The sequence below is a fragment of the Erpetoichthys calabaricus genome, chromosome 4, assembly GCF_900747795.2.
Source record: "Erpetoichthys calabaricus chromosome 4, fErpCal1.3, whole genome shotgun sequence".
NCBI lineage: Eukaryota > Metazoa > Chordata > Cladistia > Polypteriformes > Polypteridae > Erpetoichthys > Erpetoichthys calabaricus.
In genome coordinates, this window is record NC_041397.2 from 74,761,436 (window position 1) to 74,776,603 (window position 15,168).

General features: G+C 34.2%; 1 protein-coding gene across 2 annotated transcripts; it reads right to left on the reverse strand.

The window, feature by feature from the left end:
- Positions 1-3,878: 3,878 nt before the first annotated feature.
- LOC114650116 (SLIT and NTRK-like protein 5) lies at positions 3,879-10,288 on the reverse strand. Of its 2 annotated transcripts, none has more exons than XM_028799565.2 (2): positions 9,803-10,288; positions 3,879-7,924 (listed from the first exon to the last, which is right to left on the reverse strand). In XM_028799565.2, exon 2 carries the CDS (start codon positions 7,864-7,866, stop codon positions 5,272-5,274), a length of 2,595 nt encoding a protein of 864 aa, XP_028655398.1. In that variant the 5' UTR covers positions 7,867-7,924; positions 9,803-10,288; the 3' UTR covers positions 3,879-5,271. The 2 variants fall into 2 exon arrangements, with proteins under 2 accessions (XP_028655398.1, XP_028655399.1); XM_028799566.2 differs by lacking the exon at positions 9,803-10,288 and adding an exon at positions 8,633-9,144.
- Positions 10,289-15,168: the final 4,880 nt, after the last annotated feature.

Below are 15,168 nucleotides of genomic sequence, written 5' to 3' on the forward strand. Positions count from 1 at the left end.
TGTTGGAAAAGAATGGCTTTTTATATTAGCAGTCTTAAATTATTAGCAAGACGAGACAAAATATTGTATATCAGTAAAATCGCAGGAAATTAATTTTGCTTGCTTCAATGCACATATCTCAATGATCTTACATTTCAATGACCGTTTCTTTGGAGAAGTCCTCTGATAAATGACATGGCACCTCAGTCTCGTATAAAAATAACTTGAACCAGAAAACAGTTTCTTCACAAAGAAAAAAAAACCATGAAAAACAACATTTTCCCAGGAAAAGCACACCAACAGACAATGTTTAGATTTTTTCTTTCACAACGGCCCAATCTCTAGGTCAGAGAAATCTGAATAAAGCATTTGTGCCTTACAGCCAGAAGTAAAATATGATTCATTGCTTTATGCCTATAAAAACATAATAAACCAATTGATGCTTTTCTTTCTTTTTTGAATTATGGTGATTTTTCCTCTCAACTATTTGTATGGATTCACTTAGTGTACCTTACATAAGAAATGACAGACTTTAGTTTTAAAACACACACACACAAAGATACAGTATACAGTATATACACATCACACATTGTGTCTTTAAACTCTTCACCATCTCTACCATGAGTGATGACGTAAGAAATACTGCACACTAGCAGTTAATTTACTTGACATTCTCAGAAATGCAATATATTAATCTATTACATTTGGCCAGATGTACTGAGGTTTAACAAAGAAATAAGAAACAAGTCCGTTAGCATTTGTCAAATGCTGAATTGAAATCAGCCACTATGCAGCTTAAAATAAAAATAACCATCGAGAGAGGATTCAGTGCAATTCTAAACATGCCAGATATTTTCAGTGTTTATATGATTCTTTTACCAGAGAATTCCATTTGCCAATCCTACTCTTTTCAAATATAAAGAACAGCTGATGTAATTTAGTTAATCGTACTCTGCTCTTTTCCTGTATTAATCACAACAAATTAGGTCTGCTTGCTTACTGAAGAAAAAAGCAAGCGTATGTTTTTTTTAATAAGCAAAACAATCTTTACTGCTAAACCAAAAGCTGCCTATCTATAGTATTTGATTATTTTCAGTATTCTTGTGTGTATAATGCAAATGAGTAATACATTAAAAAATATCAGGAGATTACTTTATGCTGCTATGAGGTAGTTTTGTTTCTATCAAAATAATGCACCTAGGTTCAATCTTTTTTTTTTCATTCATTCATCTTCCAAACCCCTTTATCTCATTACAGGATTGTGGGGAGACACAACCAAGCAAAATGAGGCCACAAGACAGGAATCACCACTGCATGTGCGCCAGTCTCAATTATGGTAATCTCCTACACAAACCCACATTTCATCACATTGGGCCATTCTTGAGTGATGAACATGAAACATGAAAGTGAACATCCCTCACATATCACATCTTTGACAGGTACCCAGAGAAAATCCATGCTGACACAGTGTGAGAGTGAAAACTACACACATTTACAATGCCAAACTATATACAGCGACAATGCCCATGAACTGAAACCAGGACATACAGTATGAAGCACTAACCAGTGCCCTACCAGAAGGCCTTTGTTGAATCATCTGTTGTAGAACTATGAAAGTTTGGGATTGACATTTTCGAGTTTTATTTTCAGTAACATGAATAATGATGAATGTAATGTTAAATATTCATGATTAAGTGTGAAGTTAACATTTGTTTTGAGATGTATACAAGATTTCCAACTCATCAGAGATGTCTTAAATGAGTCCACAACCACCTCTGTCATGATAGGCATTGACTAAAGCACACTGTAACAAAGATAATACATCCATCTTAGGATAGCTGTGCTAATACAGTGAAAAGAGTCGTGAGTGGTCAGAGTATTGTGCGATGTGCAACTTTACTTGTGTCCAGTGAGTACCTACTGGACTGATGTACAGTATACCCATTTTCCGTATGTCTTGTCTGTGCCTAACAGGAAATGGATAACTAACAGCTGTACTACTGATTCTAATGTGCAAAAAATACATGCAGTACATTTGTGTGGCATGTCATACTTGGCACATAACTGTTATGACTGTAAATTGGGAATTTTAGAAAACTATTAAGCCCAAAATATAAAGTATAGGGTAAAACAAACAAGCCTTTATTTTAGTTAATTTTTTGGTGGTGGTTGGGTCTGAGGGGGAGTGGTGGTCTATAGATCAAAATAGAAGGAATGCTTACAGCATTTGACTAGTTTATTGTAAAAACAAATTGCTTAGCACTTTTATTTTTGGAAAATTGGAAAACATCTAATAAGAAATTAATGAAAAACAATATACTATAAATTAAGAATACATTTTAAAATATGTTTAGTATTACTGCATGTGTCTATTTATAGTATATCTATGTCTATATATATATCGATATACACATATATATTTCAAGCAGTTTATGTTTTGCACTGTATGTATGTTTTTATACCCTATATGCAAGTAAGAAATCAGCATATTGCAGTATTGCAGCCTATAACTTAATTGGAGTATTGAATTATTTTTAAGTGTTTTATATTTTTTAGATATGCTTATTTAAAAAGGCATTATTACATTATTTTTCCTAAACTTTTCTTTTGATGCCTGCTGACAGAATTTATAAGGCTTAAAAATGAAATCAGTGAAACGCAAATAAATGTTTTAATTTACAACACATGCCATCTGCTCTTTACAAAACAGGTGCTGCTCTAATGACCTTATTTTAAAGAAAGAAAAAGATAGTTATACTGTTTTCACTGTTTATCCTAATTGAAAGACTGGAAAGAAAGCTTAGCATAAATGTAGAGAGATTAAAAATGTTTTTCAGGTTTTCATTACAATGTAAATATTTCTTGTATGTTCAAGTAATCTGCTTTAACAGAAAAAAACATATATTATTTTTCCAACATAAAGCAATGCAAATAATGAGCATATAACTGAGGCATTTTACAGTACATAGTGTTTTCAGATAATATGAGGATTGAGTAATAACAGGTTAAAAACAATATGAAGTTACTGAGCACTGGGCAAACTAGTTAGCATACCACAGTTAGTATATTTTCTACATATTTTTATATTACTTTTCTGCTGCATTTAAACTGCATGCTCAACATAATTATTTGGGGAAAGTGTTTATTTCAGAAATATTATATAAGATATCTGAAAATACGATAGGAGTTTAATTTAAAATGACATGCACATCATAAAATAGTAAGGCAACCTTTAGAAATTAAACATTAATATTATTGATATTATGTGTTGTAAATGTAAACAGCTCAATAGCAATGCATCATTTTAAGTTATTTTTGATATCATGATGACATAGTTTTTCACTCTCGCTTGCCTTTGAGAACTTCCAGATTTTTACAAGTTTTGGTGTGACTAATGGAGAACACAGGTTCCGGTATTTCAATAAGAATCTAACATGTAGAACAGAAATTAATGAAAAGAAGAACAGATGGGAAGCAAACCTTTATACATATTAACCTACTTTATCAGCTAGATAAACCACGGCATTCTTGCAGTCAGATAGGAAATGTTTAATGCATACACCTACCACCACCATCTGTGAGGATTCTGAAGCAGGCTTTCCAGACAACCATATTACCACAGCCTTAAAATTAACGTCCACTTGTAGGATTGGTTGGGATTGAAGGGAAACAAGATGGGATTAAATATAAAAATCTAATTACATTTAAATCAGTTCATTTGTTAAAGATTACCCACAAGCATTTCAGCATTTAGTCCAAAAAACACAATCAGTTCCTACTTTCTGTATTTTATTTTTTAACCAAATGATTCTGTTATGTACCAAGCTTGTAGTCTTGGTGCCTGAATGTACAATATGTTCACTAAATAATATAGACTATGAATTGTATTAAGTGTTTTCATGATTTTATTTTAGTTTTATTTTTATTTTATAAACTATAAAAAAATACATATCCTGGCAATACATTGGACATACGGTATGTAATCAGTTCAAACTTCTGCTGTGGTATCCCCCCTCCCCATATCTGTTAAGTACTGCTGGAGACGCAGGTATTTTTGAATGACTCAAAAACTGAAACAAACATCTGTACTTATGAAAACAAAGTTGTTTTTTTCTGTTCTTTAAACTAAAATAATACATAATCAGACAGTGGAAGGGCTAAATGTTATTTCTTTTTGCATTTTTCATCTTCTTTCTTCACTTCCTAGCATTTGCAGTGAGCTGCCTTCAGTAAAATTGTCAGTCATGGTAATTATTAGCCAGATGCACTCACTGAATATACGGTAGAATAGAAAACCTTGACATCATATTCTTTTACATATATTTTGGTCATATAGTGCAATATGTGTAAAATAACCACAGACCAAAGAAAAATAAAATAGTGACATAAAGATAATTGACAATGTTTATATAAAAATAGGTGCTACATTAAAATATCAATATTTTACAAGTTAATTATTACTTTGATTATTATTTTTTAATTTCATATATTTTAAACTCATATTGATTTGTCTGAGTTAAAATAGTAAAGACTCTAAAGTCTTCTATTTCAAAAGTGCAGAAAGCATACAAAGACACATTTTTAAAATGGAGCCTTGCGATGAAATTGGGGTGTGCCAACTCTAATTAAAGCCACCTTTTCTAAGTAGAATGTGTTGCATAAAGTCAGAAAAAAAATAATTGCATGTTATAAAATTTACATTGTTTGTATCAAAGCAGCCTAGATTGATTTACTGTTTATTATAAAAGGCAAACTTCATCGTCTTATGCCCACGAGAAGCCTTTGCTAAAGGCTAAGCATTTTGAATTATGTAGGAAGCAAACAAAGTGGTTAAAAGTAGCAATCTGCTTTTAATGTACATTATAGGTTCTGTAATACATGATCTGGACATCATTTGTGATTTGCAATGCATGATCAACCTATTTAATGAATATTTTTAACATATCTGTACATGTATTTAATGGCAGTTTAAAAAGGATTTAGAAATAAAAAAAGAAAAACAAATTCATTGTCCCTAATAGTCTTGCACCTTTTGTTTTCACGATTTGTGAAAATGTAAATGTTATAATAGTATGTAGGTTTTAAAAATACAGTATGGCACACCCCATGTAGCTGTAGTCTTCAAAGGTGGTTACTCTGTGCCAATACAATTAACCCCTTTTCAAAACTTTAACAATAAAATAATTAACAATAATTATAAAAAACAAAATGTTCATTTCATTTATATATATATATATATATATATATTTATATTTATGTATATCATTGTTTGTATGTAGACAAATCTGCCATCTAAAATTGACTGAAAGTTGTCTGTTTCTCAAGTACTTCGAGGTAGTCCGGCTCAACTTGAAGTTTTGCTTTTAGTTCCAGATATTCATTTCTGTTAGGTTCAACATGTACAGTACTTGGTGCTGTGCCATAAAGAACAGTTTCTCGTATCCTTTCTGGATGCAAAAATTGTCGCCTTAAATCATAGTTTGGTGTATATGTAAAAGTAGTAGGACCACTGTACTTATATTCAATATTGTTCCCAGAAGGGGGCTGTTTGTCTGGCTCTAAAATTCCTCTGTAAAAATGCTCTGCATCTTGTACAGAAGACGACTCCTCTCGTGGTTCTATGGTGCTTACACTGTAGGTGGGACTTCTTAAATGACTTTCTCTTTCTTCTTCAGTGTTGTTTCTGTAGGTAACTTTAAGCTCGTGGAGATCTCTATAATCCTCTACTGAGTTTCCTTCCCTCGATCTGTAGATTGGATTTTTACACATATGACCCAGTGGATGTGGGATGTACTCATAGACATGTCCAGCAGGAGTTTTCACTTTTGGCACAGATCTGTTAGTGTAAACACTGTACTGTAAGTTAAAGGAACTTACATCTGAATTATTGGTACTTGTGCGATCATTTTGTGATTTTTTCCGTCTTTTCATTACCACTACAAAAAGGCCAGCAGCTACAAAAACAGACATAATAAAAACCAACAGAAGACTTAAAATTAGTACAGAGAGTGGAACAGAACTTGCAGGAGTATTATACTTAATAGAGGTTTCTATTGTAGTGGTCCGTTCTGGAACTGGCTCTGCAGAAGTAGGGGGCACAGAAGATGTTACTTCAAAGTAATCAGGGCAAAGAAAATCCGATTTGATGGATCGCATATCTTCACCAGACAATTTTTTGGGAGAACCACATAATACATCATTAACCACTGTTCCTGTGTTAAGCTGTTCAAGCCATATCTTCATACCCAGCACATCACATGTACAGTCCCATGGGTTTTCATATAAATCAATCTGAACCAGAGATTTTAGCTGATCTAATACACCACTTACAGGTAAATATGTGAACTGATTACTCCGTAGATTAAGCCTGGCCAGGTTCAAATCAGCAAAAATACCTCCAGGTAAAGTTCGTAAATGGTTATTATTAAGAAATAGAAGCTGGAGGTTTGGTACATGTACAAATGTACCAGCGACAATTTCCCTAATAACATTATATTCTAAATATAAATACTGTAGGCTCTGAAGACCATAAAACATTTCTGCAGTGAGCCGTTCAATTAAATTTCCATTTAGGTAGAGTCTTCGTAAATTGGTCAAATCCCCAAAGGCTTTGTCTTGTATAACTGCTATCCGATTGTTACCAAGGTGGAGTAAATCTAATCCTGTTGCTTCAATAAAATCAGATCGGCGCACCATTGAAATGTAATTTCCAGTAAGATACATCTTTTTGGGATTGTATGGTTTAGGTTTTAAATCAGCAATATTTTCAACCTTCCGTTCTTGGCAGTTGACATTTAGTCCCAGGTCAGAAATCTGTAAGTTACATGTACAGGCAGTAGGACACTCTAAAGGCACTGGGGATTTGGTCTGATAAGCAATTATTGGCCCATAATTGAAACCATCCTTTGGTGGGATACGTGTTGTGGGCCTTTTTCTTGCTTTGTTTGTTTGCTTTGTAGGCTTTGTAGAAGATCTCAGAACAGCAGAAGAAGTAGGGGAAGATGTTGCAGCAGCTGGTGTTGTATGAAAATATCCCATAGTGCTCAAAGGTGGCTGAGGACGTGCTTCATATTCAGAAACTGCTCGTCTAGGGCATAGCTCAGGTTTTGATACTTCATCCAGATCTCTACCATGTAATCGGAAAGGTGTCTCACATACCACCTCTCCAACCAGAGCTGAATAGGAAATGCTTTCTAGCCAAGATTTCAGTGCAATTAGTTCACATGAGCAATTCCAAGGGTTTTCTTCAAGTTGTAATTCCACAACCTTGTCCATGTGCTCCAAAAGGCCAATGTAGGGCAACATTTTTAGTCTGTTTCCCCTTAGGTCAAGATGGGTTAATGGAACGTAACGAAAAATGTTGCTTGGTATGTTAGACAACAAATTGTCATTCAGTATAATTACTTGCAGTTGATGCAGTTTGCTGAAGGCATTAGGCTCAATAATGCTGATATAATTATAATCAATCTGCAGGTATTCCAAACTCTCCAGACCAACAAAAGTATCATCCCGCAAAATTTCTATTTTGTTGTTGTTAAGATGCAATCTCTTTAATCCTTGCAGTCCATTAAAGGCTCCCGTTTCAATTTCCTGTATATCATTGTTGCCTAAATGCAAAATTGTAACACCTGTGTAATTAATAAAATCATTTCGAGAGAGTTTCTTTAAAAGATTTCCAGTTAGTAAAAGATGGTACATAGAAAAATGCAAAGGGCTGATTTCAGAAAGTCTGACTATCCCCCTGTTTTCACAGCTCACCAACAATATTCCATCTTTCTCTTCACATAAACAAAGGTTTTGACATATTTCCCCGTAATTGTCGTACGTCTCTATAAACGTCAGAGAGGCAACAGTCAAAGTGATGATATGCAATATCCAGATAAGCATTTTTCACATAGACGGTGGTCCACACTCAGTGTTGTGCACTTTGTCTACGTTGTATCATCTAGAAAGAAAATAGACAATTGCAGACATTTTCTAGGATAATTTCCCATATGTTTTGTTCTTTTTTCATTAATATTGATAAAAGTGAACTATTAAATGAAAAACCAAAAAAACAGAAGGAATTGTGGATATTCATTCACCACTGAGGTCATCCTTTAAGAAGCCCTACAAATTAAAACATCAGCCAGCATACAGGGTAGGCATAATGCTGAGTGGCTACATATCAGCCACATCTACAAAAAGCAATAGAAACTGGCAGAAAATGTCTAACGACAGCAAATTGAAATAAAATAAAAAGTAAATAAATAAATAAATCTTATTTCACTCCCGATAACATACTGTCATTCAATTAATTTTTAATCTGTGTGCCACACCTACTTTTTATAAGTTTCACTACATACATATATATAAAAAATGAACGTGAAGTAAATTATTATCACTGTTTTATTTATCCTGCAATAACTGGCATACTTTGCGACACATGAAGTGTCTGCCTTCCATTTAATATTGCTGAATGCTTCTTCAGTTCTCCAGTCAAGGTTTTCATTATTTCACCAAGACTGTGAAATCCACCCTTTTTATAGGTGTGCAGAGAAGTGGAAGGAGAGCTTTTTGACTGTACACAGCACATCATAACAGAAAAGAAAACAGGACCCATTAACAGAACAATATGCCCTCGCGCAGACGATAAAAAGATGGATTTACTCACCCTCTACATCCAAGCCCATTTAACATTACGGATACTCTTTGGTTCTAGACATGTTACATAATTCATTTTTTCACTATATTACCAATGCCTTTAACTAGCGAGATTAAAACGCTAATCTAATAATATGAATAATATTGATAATGTCAGGTTACAAAACGTTCATCAGTGCTGTTATGGACGCTGGAATTAGTGATTGTAAGCAAAGGAGACTGTCAGACCTCTTCATCCTTCAGGCTGAAAGACACCCGAGTTGATTAAAAGCACAAACGAATATCCTACGTCATTGATTTAATATCTAAATATCATCTCGCTGGAAAACAAATCCGATTTTCCGTTTCTTCTCAGTTCAACACACTAGCTCATTTAGGAACTACCCCTACATCCATAGTTAAAAAATGTAGTGTGACCAGAGCCGAAAATCTGTCCCTTTTAAGCCTGGTTACATCTTCCCCTGCAACCTCCAGGAAATCTAATCCTAACATAGTGCTCAAAGAAGGGGTACATTTACATAGCAAAGCTCCTTTTCATAGCCTAAAAACAGAGAGAGCGAGCGAGAGAGAGGGAGAGCGAAAGAGAGGGAGGGAGAAGGATGAAAAAAAAAAGAATTCCTTAATGTAGAATTGATTGTAAATGAATATCATTGAACTGCTCAGGTACGAACAGTAGGTTTATACCAAGAGGAACAAAAAATGCAAAAAAAAACTGTCTGAACCGTTTTAAGAAAATAAAGCCGTTATTTTCAATTAGAAGAACAAAGTAAAATCCCTCCTACATACTTGCATCGTAACTTAACGTTTTCGGAAGCTAAAGTAAGCTTTTCTTGTATGTTACCCAAAACACCATTGCACCGTCATTACTATTAGGATTTTTTATTGCGAGAGAATTTCTTTCAACAAGATAGAATACAGAGCAGACGGGAAGTATTGCGTTACTGGCCAGAGTGGTTATTTTGGAAGCGATTCCGTAATGAACATTTTATCACGATTTTATTTCCAAGGAAATGGTTTTCGTTCTGTCCCTGTTTAGATTCAAAGACAACGACGTACTGTTTCTCAGTTGTCCAACTGCACTGATTTTGAACACTATTTCAGTACCACAGACAGAGAATCCCTCGTATTAAAAAAAAACACGCAATACCACAAGTAGATAATAAAATAAATATTCACCTACCGTGTTGACCCCTCGAAGGCCAGAACATTTCAGCGACAGAGGAATTTCTCAACCAAAAGACCGGAGTCGTTTCACAAGGTTTGGTCCGTTCGACTGTAAAATCCTTAAAGTGCGGCTTGTAAGGTTTTTAGGTCTGTATGCTGAGGCATAGCTCGCACAAACCGCCTCATTCACGTTAGCAACGTGACGGTCAGCTCCACAAAAGCAGTTTGCAATGTTTCTCTGAAAAGAACAAGCTTCCCTGCGGCGATTCCTTGCTAAGAAGACGCAATTTAATGGTCGATTTTCGCTTTTCTTTAAACATCCTCATCATCTAGCAGAATTAAAGCATGTGATTTATCTAGATTATCTCGCACAACTAAAGCAAATCCAATAGAAAAGACCGACGGTAAGACGGTGAAAAGAGCGAGCAGAAAAGGAATGAAACCCCCAGTTATCTTCTGAGTGGTATGGCTCCACTCCACAAACTATCCGCCTGTTCTTTTCCCCCTTTCACAAGTCACTGTTACCCACTTAACTCTTGGGTAGGTTTGTTTGCATTTCACTTTCTCTGTGAGTGTGTGTGTGTTTATAAATATATGTGTAATTTATATATATATATATATATATATATATATATATATATATATATATATATATATATATATATATATATATATATATAATTTAAAGTCTTACGTAAGTTATCTATAATATCACCATCTTTTCTTATTTTATTTGAATTAAAGACAGGTAAACCACTATGTAGTGTGTGTGAATATATACATAAATATATACTCACGCATTCATATAAACTTGTCGGTTTGAGACTCTAAAGACTAAGTTCAGATGAAATGAAAAAAATGAAATGTAAGTCTGCAGAGTACTGCATAAGCGCTAATTTTTTTTTTTTTTTTGAAAAGGTAATTTTTTTATTTCACTGGAACTTACCCAGTTGGTAGTCAGAACCCTATACATCAAAGCTAACGAGCTATTTGTAAGAGCATCAGTATTTAGTGCAATCAATGCGCCTGTTTATCATTTAGTTGTTTTCAGGGAAACTGCTGAAAACGCAGCTCGGGCAGATGGAGTGATGTTTCCTATAGATGGCAGTAGAAGACGCAAAAAGAGCCGAAGGATGGCATTTGGGGATGAACTGGTGTTTCCCATTATGCGGGTTTTTCTTTTACTTTTTAAATATGTATTTATGTATGTATGTATTTATTTATTTATTTTAATGAACGCCCAGTTTTCTTTGTCCATTTCACTTTTCAATTAGAAATTACATTACAACAGTATCATTTTTAGGACTTTTCGATATTTGACCTTTCTGTTAACTTTTTCTTATGTTTGCATGTTAATTGCTATGCTTTTAGCTATTTTATTTAACTTTTAATTGTCCATAAATTACAGTATGTTAGTTATTTAATAATTAGTGCATCAGTTTTAAATTAAATAATCTACATATGTCTGCATAATTGTTACAGAATTAATATACTGCTTATTTTTTGAATTTTTATTTAAAATTTTTTAAGTGCAACCCTAAGCCATAAATTTGACTTAGTGAGGTTTAAAATGGATGTACATGGATGGATGGATATATTTAAACCTAAAATCACCAATTTCAAGTACAACTGTGGCACTGTTAACGTTCTAAGCAGTGTATATACTTCAATAAAACGTGTGCTGATGGGAACTTTCTCAAGATGTACAGCTACAAATGTCTTCTGGATGTAAAGCAATTTTAAAAGACTTAACTAATTTTTTGCTGAGGTGGTTAAGTACATCTCTCTGTTCTTACTATATCGCCTTATTCATTCCATTTCCTCATTAAATTGTATAATTTTCTGAAGTACTCTAAACACCAAGTACATCAATGAAAATAAATGTGCAGAAATGACTCAGTATTTATCGGAAAATAATCACCATGTAATTATGCAAGTACTTTTTTGTTGAAAGTAGAGTTACATTCACAGCAAAATACTAATTGTAAGCCATCATCCTTCACAATCTTTTTAGGGAAAATTTCTCCATTAAAAATATTTTATGTAAGAAATTTATTATATTAATTCAACACCAGATGTTGTTTACAAATGAATATGAAACAAAGACCCATTCATCAAACAAACATATTATATGGTAATATTGTATACCCTAGTTCCAAATGTCATCATTATATTATCATGAATTTTAAGTTTGAATTTTAACATTTCTTACAACTAAATTATATTTTATACTGAACTTATTCTTTTACTTTTTGCCTGAGATTTCACTAATATTTTCAGAAATACACACTTCTCACAAAAGTATATTTGCAGTACCATGGAATATTATTATTGTGGCATGCAATATACTGTTCTTGTTTTTACTCTGGATGAACTAGAGGTTATCACAGGACAGCCATATTAAATGGATGAACATTATCATGGCCATGGGCATAATTATTCTCTTTAAAAGCAGCATCCAAAAAGGCAGGCAAATAGTACCCATCCTGGGAGGGATGCCATGTTAAGACAGAATGAAAAAAAAAAATCCTGAGAATAATGTAATAATGAAAGTCCAGAATGGGTACTGACAGAGTTTTGTTCTTTCCTAGAAATGACAGATGATGGTAGAAAACATTTGTTGGGTATTGGAGTCTTTTTTGCATGAAATAACTGGGTAAAATAACATAGACATACTGTATTACTAGGTTTGGTTTATATATGGTTCTTATTTTTGTTGTTACGCTGGAGATGTCAGCACACTGCCATTTGTTGTGGTGGGGGATTTCTTGCTTGGCTGTTGCTAGCATAATAGCACAGATAGATGGGCACAGCCATATTATTTGTGTAAATTACCCTGTTGCTGATCGCATGACTTGTGTCTGTTATGTCACTGCCCTCCCCCTAAAAAGATGAGAGTGTATACCCAGCATCCTAGTTTTAGGATCATTGCTAATAATAATAATAATAATAATAAACACAACTTATGAGTACAGTGATTTTGTTATAAAGTGGTGTTTCTTTTAGTTTCAAACTGTTAGACTATCACCTTGATGAATTTTCAGTTTCTAATTTTCTCATGGTATTCTGAGTATTGCCTGTCACCCAACAACTTCCTTGCCAGCTCATTCTTGTAGCTCACAGTATGCCTGATAGCGACACTGACATGGACAGCTGCCTGTGTTGTTCAATCTCCTTAAAGGTTGCCTAAACCTTTCATATTTAATGGGTTGATAGCGCTCCAGCAAAGCTCGGGGCCACCAGAAGGAGATTGTGGAGGACAGCTCCATTAGCTTTGCAGGACTAATCCCAGCCCAGGTAGTGATTCCCAAGATGATGTGGGCATGCCTTAGGGCTGAGGTCTTAAAGCAGCTATAGTCCAGATGAGCTTGGAATCGGGAGTGGAGTAGTTGGGAAGCACCCACTCAGCAGGAGGAGTTTTGAGAAGTGTATTTTTGGAAGATGTAGAGGGAAGTAGAAAAGAGTGGTAGTGTATGTTTTTTTTATTTTGTTTCTATTGATTTTGAACAGGAATGTGAATGAGCTATCCCAGTGGCTAGAATGGGACATTAGATTAGGTAGTTCCAGAGAAACTCTAATTTTTGTTGTTTTGTATAATTGTAACACCTTGTGCAATACCTATCATATTGTTTCATTTGGTGTTAATAACACACCTTTATCTAGTTAGCTGTGCCTCATTTGTTTTTTCTGTGCCCAGGACCTGCAATGGTACTCCCTCTTGGGGAGATATGCAAAAGACTAAGGGATAAGCAAACATAAAAATAATTATTAAATAATGTTGATTAGTGGTGTTTCTGCACTAAGGGCCAGTGGAGCAGAGATACACCTGATGTTGTGTAAGATAAGTAATAAGCTTCCTTCAGTCATTTAAGTTATTATTACAATGTTTAGAACAACCTTCAAATTTTGTCATCTCAAATATTTTTTTGCAACTTTTCCATCATATGCTCACATTTTATATCAATGAATATTTTGGTTCAAGTTGTATGCAAACCAGTTTCTGGCTGAGGGACTGGACCATTTAGCCCTGTAGTGTTTCTCAGTACCCTTTGGTGTGTGTTCATGTGCATCCTGAACTTTGGCACTAGAGCCCATACCTTTTTTCCTGGGCAGTCAGTGGTTGCAAGTATTGTATTTTGTGAGAGACTATCATATTGATCTTATGCCAGTCAAGGCAAATCAGACCCTGACATTCCATTGTTTGATTTTTTTTTGTGAATTGAATATGGTGCATGAACTTGCCCATCTCACTAGATTATTAACAAAAGAGGACCATATATTATTACTTAGGTAATGTAATGTTGCCATTAGTGAAGTCTTCACACATAAAGAAAAATTCAAAATATAATAATACCAGTTAATAATAATACCAGTTTGTTTAGTTTGACTCTGTCATGTCTCTCTTAATACTACTAAAACTAAGGAAATGAGAACTGTGTACTAGCTTTCATCATAATACAAAGTTCATTACCTGCACAAAGACAATGCAAATATAATTAAATATAAAGCACATTGAAACAAAAAAAAAAATGAAAGGAGATTTATAGAAAAAAGGTTATGTCATTATGCCCATTAAACCCATTAGGCTGCACAGTGTCAAGGGCATATATCTAAAATGAATCACATCTGAGTAATAAGTTGTCAAGATCACCTGACATGAAGACACTGAGAAAATATGCCAGGCTGATAACTTTAAATTGGATACCGAGTGATTAGGCTTTATAAAGCACCTGGCAGAAAAGAAAGCCTTTTTTGACTTTGCTTCTGCCTGCCTTCAAGAATGCAAACTCTGGCAGGGAAATATTGTCATTCACCAGTTAAAAAGATTTAGTGCTGCAACCAGAGTGATTATTCAACATTTGCTATTGACTTTGAATGGTGTCCCCTTACAATGGCACATACAGGGAGTTTTTTAAGAGTACAAGTTATCAGTTCATAGATTCTCTGAGTGTCCACATATGTTTCTAGCACTCTAGTTTCCTACTGTTTCCTAAAATGTACACATCCTGCATTGTAAAAGATTAATTTAACTCTAAATTGACTCATTATCTCTGTGGATGTGGTGTAAAATGGAATAACATCCACACTACCTTTTTTCATTTAAAAACATAAATATTTTTCTCAGTTCTTGCATTTCATTCACATTAGTCCATCGTTTCACCCCCCCAAAAACAAAGACTGTCCAGAGCTGGATATCTTCAGAAGCACATTGTAATATGCATGGGCAGAAATGGAGTTTTCTGAAAACAATATTCTAATCACACTCAGGCTGGTTTGTGCTTATTTTGTGGCCCTTCCCTGATTAGATTCTGCTCATCACAAGTCTCATTCACTGATTGGTCACCCTTTATGGGAGAAAATATTATTTGAATATATTGGGCG